This window comes from Geospiza fortis, unplaced genomic scaffold (genome assembly GCF_000277835.1).
Source record: "Geospiza fortis unplaced genomic scaffold, GeoFor_1.0 scaffold432, whole genome shotgun sequence".
NCBI classification, from domain to species: Eukaryota; Metazoa; Chordata; class Aves; order Passeriformes; family Thraupidae; genus Geospiza; species Geospiza fortis.
The window spans coordinates 948,962-955,708 of NW_005054436.1; the positions used below are offsets into that span (position 1 = coordinate 948,962).

At 52.9% G+C, this 6,747-nt stretch overlaps 1 protein-coding gene across 1 annotated transcript in view; it reads left to right on the forward strand.

The window, feature by feature from the left end:
* Nucleotides 1-4,832, forward strand: part of RUNX3 (RUNX family transcription factor 3) — a 32,801-nt gene extending 27,969 nt beyond the window's left edge. The window contains 1 exon segment of the mRNA XM_031062079.1: nt 2,887-4,832. Within this exon segment, the coding sequence (XP_030917939.1) occupies nt 2,887-3,410 (524 nt within the window). The 3' untranslated portion in view covers nt 3,411-4,832.
* Nucleotides 4,833-6,747: the final 1,915 nt, after the last annotated feature.

The following is a 6,747-nucleotide window of genomic DNA, read 5'->3' on the forward strand; positions in this document are numbered from 1 at the left end:
GGGCCGGGGCCGCCGCGGTTTTGTTTTTAAAGTGGTTTAGGGGTTTATTTGTAGCCTCAGGGAAAAGCTGAGAGCTTTTCCGGTCAGGGAGAGATGCAGCTTTATTCTGGGCTAGACTTAGAGCCCGAGGCCGGGAGTGAAAGAGAGCTGGTCACGCCACTCGGACGCCTCGTGGCTGTGCTGGGCGTGGATTCTATTTGAGGGGTTCACGCCCAGAGATTTGCTTTTTGAAGGATCAAAATTCTTAGATCACAGCCCTGCAGAGTGCTCTGGGCGTTCAGAGCCTGGCGGAGCTCCCCACAGCCTCAGTGTGCCTTGCCCGTCACACACAGAGCCCGTAATTAACACTCTTACATGCTCCTGTCCAAATTAGTAGCAGGGACCCCCTGCCAAACGGTGCACGTTCAGGCCAATAAAATGTCGCCTCTAAAAAAACCCCTCTTTGAGTGAGTTATAGAGGAAAAAGGAAATGTGCCCTGAGCGCTCAGGTTTGATTTTGATTTGCATTTTATGGAATATTATTTATGGAGCTGTGAAAAGTAATGAAGGAGCGCGGTTTGAGCGATTGTCATCTGGGAAGGCAGCAAGCGGCAGTCTGGGTGTTTCGGGGGCTGAGGGGGATTTGGAGGCGGCTTTTTCTTGGTGCAGGGCTGTCAAGTTTAAGGGAAGGCTTTCAGAAGACAGCACTTTTTCTTTCCAGTCCAGGTGCAGGCAGGATTTCTGCCCCATGGTCCTGTCTCAAGCCGTGATGCTGCTGGATTGCTACTGCCATGGGGCTGTGGTCAGGCTGCTTCTTGCAGAGCTGGTCTCCAAACCTCAGCTCCCTCAAACCTCAGTGCCTGGCAGCAGCTGTGGCTGCAGCACGGCTTTGGGATGGGTCCCTGCTGGGCTGTGAAATCAGGCTGGGAGCGCTTTTCCCACCGCTGTGCTTTTCCAGCCAGCCCAGCACGGAGCAGGGTCGGCCCTGTGGCCGGGCAGCCGCTTCCACGGGCGCTTTCCAACGCCAGGTTTGTGCAGAGCAGTGTGGTTCGGGACAGCTTTGAGCTCTGCTCCTCTCTTATCTCGCCCCAAAGCCACAGCCACGTTCACAAACCAGGTGCTCCCCCGCCTTTCCCCTCCGTGGAGCCTGCGTGGGAAGGCAGGCGCTGCTGGGCGCCCGCAAAAGGGCTGCAGGGGAGGGAGGGAGGATCCTCCCCTTCTCCTTCCACGGCTGAAGGACTCACCTGGGATCAGAAGGGAGGTTCACATCAAATCCCCTCCATACCTGCTCCTCCAGTGCCCGTGTCACTAGGTAGCTGGAAGGGATTAAATCAAGAGTTTTCTCCTGGGGAAACGCTTTGGGGCCTGGAATGCCAGCCCTGAGAAGTTAAAAATGCTTCATTGTAATAAAGAGATCTAAAACACACGTCCCTGTGTATGCAGAGCAGCCACACAATCCTCTGGATGTGTGTTTGTATGTATATGCATTTCCAAAACCAACAGGCGTGTTTAGCATACTCACCTCACATTCTCTTGCTCTGAGGGATACAAAATCCAGCTGATGCAACCAAAAAAAGTCACTTTTGAGGCTGGATGGTGTCCCACTAGCAAAGGAGAAAGTCCCTGCTTTTAACAAGAGGAAAATAGAGGAGGTCTGAAGGGCACTTTCCTTGGAGAGCAAACCTCATTTCTCTCTGTTTTCATGCACCAAGGCCAGAGGTTCCTGGTCTCTGTCTCAGCCCTGGGACAGCTGAGAGAGCCACAGCAATGCCTCCAGCTCCTCCAAGGAGCTTCTGCTGTAGATTCCCACCTCTAACCTGGGCTTCCTGCAGGAGGACGGGATCCCAAGCCAAGGACCCTTTCCAGTTCCAAGCTGGCTGCGTCCCCCTTTGGGTTTAGACCCTCCAGGAAAAGGCGTGGGGGGCTCCATCGTCCAACGGAGCTGGGGAACATTCCCACCAGGCTGCCCCGTGTCTCCCTTCCCCCAGCAGAGAGCCTGAATTTCTCACTCTCTTTATCCTCTTGGAAGGAGAAAAATACACAGAGAAGTCGAGCAGAGGGATATAGTGGCTCCTGGCTTGGGAGTTTTCAGCTGCGTGTTTATCAGCTCCATCCCCTGATGGTATCAGCACAAACAGGCCACCCACAAGAAGGCTTAGCAGGCTGGTCTGGGCTCCAGCTTTTCCTGCCTGTGTGTGTGTGTGTGTGTGTGTGTGTGTGTGTGTGTGTGTGTGTGTATACATCAGGGATGGATGATCCCAGGGCCCGGCCGTCTGGGGCCTGCCTCCATTTATTTACTACACAGCTGATGTCATGGCTAAACATCTTTTTTCTGTGTTTATGGGGCGTGCTGCTTTAATCTGCCCAAGATGAATAGACCCCTAAGAGAAGTCAGCTTAGCTGTGTCCCTTCTTGGATAGGAAACAACAAATTTTAGGACAGGAAATGGGAGCAACTTAAACAAACGGGTTTAGGGTTTTTATTTAAGTCACTCAACTCTTTTCCCTGGCAGACCCAAGAGGTGCTTTCCCTTCTGATTCCTTGGGAATGCTCTAATGTTGCTCTTGTGCCGAGATTGAGGCAGGAAAAGGCGAGAGGCAGGATGATAGAAAAGGCAAAGAAGGCTTTATTCAAAAGAACCGCGTGGTTTTTATAGAGCGGTACAGTAGGTTCTAATCTATTGACTAACTAACAAAAACATCTTCCTCACACACTGTCCTTCAGAGGAACAGAAAGACGAAGTGGAAAAACACCACCTGCAAATTGTTTATACTCAACGAGTTATCACATCTCTCCAACTCCCTAAAATTTCTCACAAGCCTCTGTGAGAAACGCTCACCATTTCTCTCTCTCTGTGTCCCATGGCATCCACACTCTAACCACCCCTCTCCTCCCGCACCCCGGCAGGCACGTCAGAGCTGAGCCCCTTCTCGGACCCGCGGCAGTTCGAGCGCTCCTTCCCCACGCTGCCGGCGCTGACGGAGACGCGTTTCTCCGCCCCGCGGATGCATTCCCCCGGTCCCATGTCCGCCGCCTTCCCCTACCCCGCCACGCCCTCGGCCACAGGCATCGGGGGCATCAGCATGACCAGCATGCCCACCACCACCCGCTTCCACCACACCTACCTGCCGCCCCCGTACCCCAGCTCCACGCAGAACCAGAGCGGGCCCTTCCAGGCCAACCCCTCTCCCTACCACTTGTACTACGGGACGTCCTCGGGCTCCTACCAGTTCTCCATGGTGGCGGGAGGCGAGCGCTCGCCCACCCGCATGCTCTCGTCCTGCACCAGCGCCTCGGCGGGGAACAACCTGATGAACGCCAGCCTGGGCGCGCAGAGCGACGGCGTGGACGCCGACGGCAGCCACAGCAATTCCCCCACCACCATGAGCACCACGGGCAGGATGGATGAGTCCGTCTGGAGACCCTACTGAGGAGGAGCTCAGCTGGGCACCCATGTCTTTAACTTAATCAGCCGCCGTGGCTCCTTTTGGGAGCGACCAAAGTGATGCCAAGGGAAAAGTTAAACCAAAGTCTTCCAAACCCAAAGTTAAGGATCCTCTGCATGCAAACATCAAGCGAAGATCAACCAAGACCTTCGTTACATTTCAAGGTGAACACCCACGAGGCTTGAATGTGTCGCTTGATGTGGTTCCTTCCGTATGTTTTAGGTATGTGGATTGTACATAGGGAAAAAACCCCAAGGACGTGTGGAATCAGATGTTTGGTACTTGCAGAACACTTCTCGTTCATCTCACTCGCACCTCTTCCCCACACAAAGCATTCAGAAGTGAGGAGAATCTCACCCTTCCTCTGCAAAATGGTTCAGAGAAGAGAAGACACCATGGAGTCACCCGAGCCATCTCTCTGCCAGTGCAGGAGGACTGAACTTAACTTAAAAAAAAAAGGAGAAAAAAAAGCAAAAAACCCCATTGTCTCCTGTCCTTCCCTCCCTGCTGGTGAAGGGTCCTTGAGCACCAAAGAGCAGTGGGGTTTGCAGCACAGCCAGGGGCACTGGGGCTCAGTCAGCCACGTGAACAAGAGCTGTGATGTGATTATTGTTATTATTTGTTGACGACACAAGTTGTATTGTTCATTTTGGTGTCACTGTCGTCGTTTGTCAATCAGTAACGTGGCTGACCCCGGCCTGGCTGACCCCTCCTCCATGTTTACACACAAGATGTACTTTTTATGGAGATGTTTTGTTTTATTTGTTTGCTCTCTTGTCCTGACCTCACCGTTCAGCTCTTTGCTCGCCTTAGCAAACCTCAGTGATGGTGGCTGAAGTGAAGGTGGCATTCAGGACAATCTAAAACTTTTGAGATGCACTTCCAAGGGGCTCAGGAGCCTTTGGCACGGCCTTGCCACCATTTTCCAGATGTTCCTTCTGTCCCCTCTGAGTGGCAACACTCACAACTGGTGGCAAAGCATCATAATTCTGTTCTGGTCCTTTCCCATGTTCTCACCCAGAGAGGATTACACGATTTTTTTATTTTGCCTCACATGTGTCAGTTCATCCTGAAAGCCCTGAGGTCTGGAGAAAGGAGCAGTTTCTACTCCTGGTGGTGGGAATATTGTGAATTGATGCTGTGCAGCCTTTTCCATCCCCTCACCCTCCTGTCCTTCCCCAGGTGACCCCAACACGGGGATCTTGCTGTAGAGGAATAAGCTGAAGAGCAGGCACCCAAGGTGCCACTGGTGGTGGTGGCATCAGGTGGCATTTGCAGGAATCAGGTCTGCCAAGCACCACACACCCTCAGAGCTGACACCGCAGAGATTGCAACCAAACAGGGCCATGGTGGGAGGCAGCTGTGGGCTCCTCCAAGGCCGGCTCGGGGGCTTGGCTCTGATGCACAACACGGGGTTTGTCACCTCCTGCAGGCCACCTGTGCCCTCTGCTGGCATGAGAATAGGGGCTGGATTCAGGATTCTTCGTGCTGGCAGGGCTGGGCACAGACAGATTCCTGGGGATCCATAACTGCAGCGCCCTGCAGAGCCCTCTCAGCAGCCAGAGTTCAGCCCCAGCCCCAGTGCCACCAGTAACCACGCCTTTCTTCTTCCACTTCTCCCATAAACACAAGCAAATCGAAGGCCCAGAGCTGCCCTCCCGGCCCCTGTGCCTCAGCCACACCGTCCCAGCCTCGTCACCTGTCCCCAGCTCCCAGCTGGCAGCCGGTCACCCTCAGCACAGAGCGCTGGAATTGCACTACCACGGCGAGGCTGGAGCAGCACATCCTGGCTGCCCTGGAGAGCTGCCATGACCACTCAGAGTTCCACAAGCAACGAAGAACAACTCTTTTCAATAATAATAATAATAATAATGATAATAATAATAATTTTTTTAAAAGCCTTACCCCAGCATAACTGCAACCTCCACTTGCCTTAGCGCCGGCGCTCGCCGGCTCTGGAGCTGGACAGGGCAGCCTGTGTTTTGATGCCTTTTTGCATTTGTCATCCCGTCCCACTGGTTGAAAGCACAAAGGAAACAAGGCATTCGTAGCTGTAGGTTAATTTAAGACTGTTTGTAGTGAGTTTTAAAAAAGAAAATAATAAAAAGAATGGCAACGATGTTGTTTTTATGACATATTGTCATGTGAAGGTGTAAATAGATGCACCTCTGTTGTATGCAAATGGTCACGAAACAGGCCAATGTTTTTTGCTTTGCACTATAATTTGCTTTTTTTTTAAAAAAAAAGAATGCACAATCGCTTGTACAGTAAAGCCCCTTTGTCTGGCTCACAGAATATTTAACTATAAAATCTAATTTTTGGTCTTATTTGTTATAATAATATAATTCTTAAATATGTTGAAGGATACGATTCTTAATAATGCTTCTAATACTTGTATGTGCAGGGTAAAAGATCACCAGACTAAGGAGATGAGATCAGAGATCTTTGTAGATAAAGAAGGCTAAAGTTGTTGGGTTTTTTAATGGTGTCTTATGATGGACATTAAAAAAAATGCTAGTGATACCAAAAAAATGTGGTTATTTGTGTAAAACCCCAGCCCTACTTGAAGGTAATGCCCTATATTTAATATGTAGCCCGATTTTTAACCTGTAGCACTTGTCACTGGGGAGGGGGGAGGTGGGGAGGGCAGAGGAAGAGGAAGAGGAGGGTCTGCTCCTGGAGAAGCCATCGGGGAAGCTGCGACTGGAGGAGTCCCCGGCCCTGGCTTCCCTGAGAGCAGCCGGGCTCGGCGGGGCTGGCGTGGGGACAGAGCCCCGGCTCGGGGGACAGTTCTGCTTTTCTGGTATGGGGTCATTTCTGCTCCGCGGGCCATGGCCGTGGCCTCGGGCCGCCGTGTAATCCTGTCAATGCCACGTGGATCAATAAACAATGGTTACAATGGCCCCACCGCCTCCCGCCTGTCACTTCTCGCCGGGGCAGGGGGGGCTCCTCGCGCTGCTCTTTCTCCAGGCTCTGATTTTCGGCTCATTCAGAGCACCCCAGTACCAGCTCCGGCGCTCTTGGCCGCAGTTTGGCACCACAAGGGTGGGCAGGGGAGGGCAGGCAGGGATGGAATGGGGTGGGATGGGGTGGGAGGACCTGAGCTCGCTGAAAATCCATTTAAAGCTCTCCGGAGGGGTGTTGAGCACTGCCCGTGCCCGCGGGCAGCCCTGGCAGGGTGATCCCGGGCGGTGCGAGCCAGACCCCTCAGCACTCAGCGCTCTCCTCCAGAACCCCAATGACCGCTGAAAGGCAGAAATGAAAAAATCCCAGCCCACAACGGGATCCGATGCCAAGGCGCTGCGGGCCGGGGCTCCCGGGG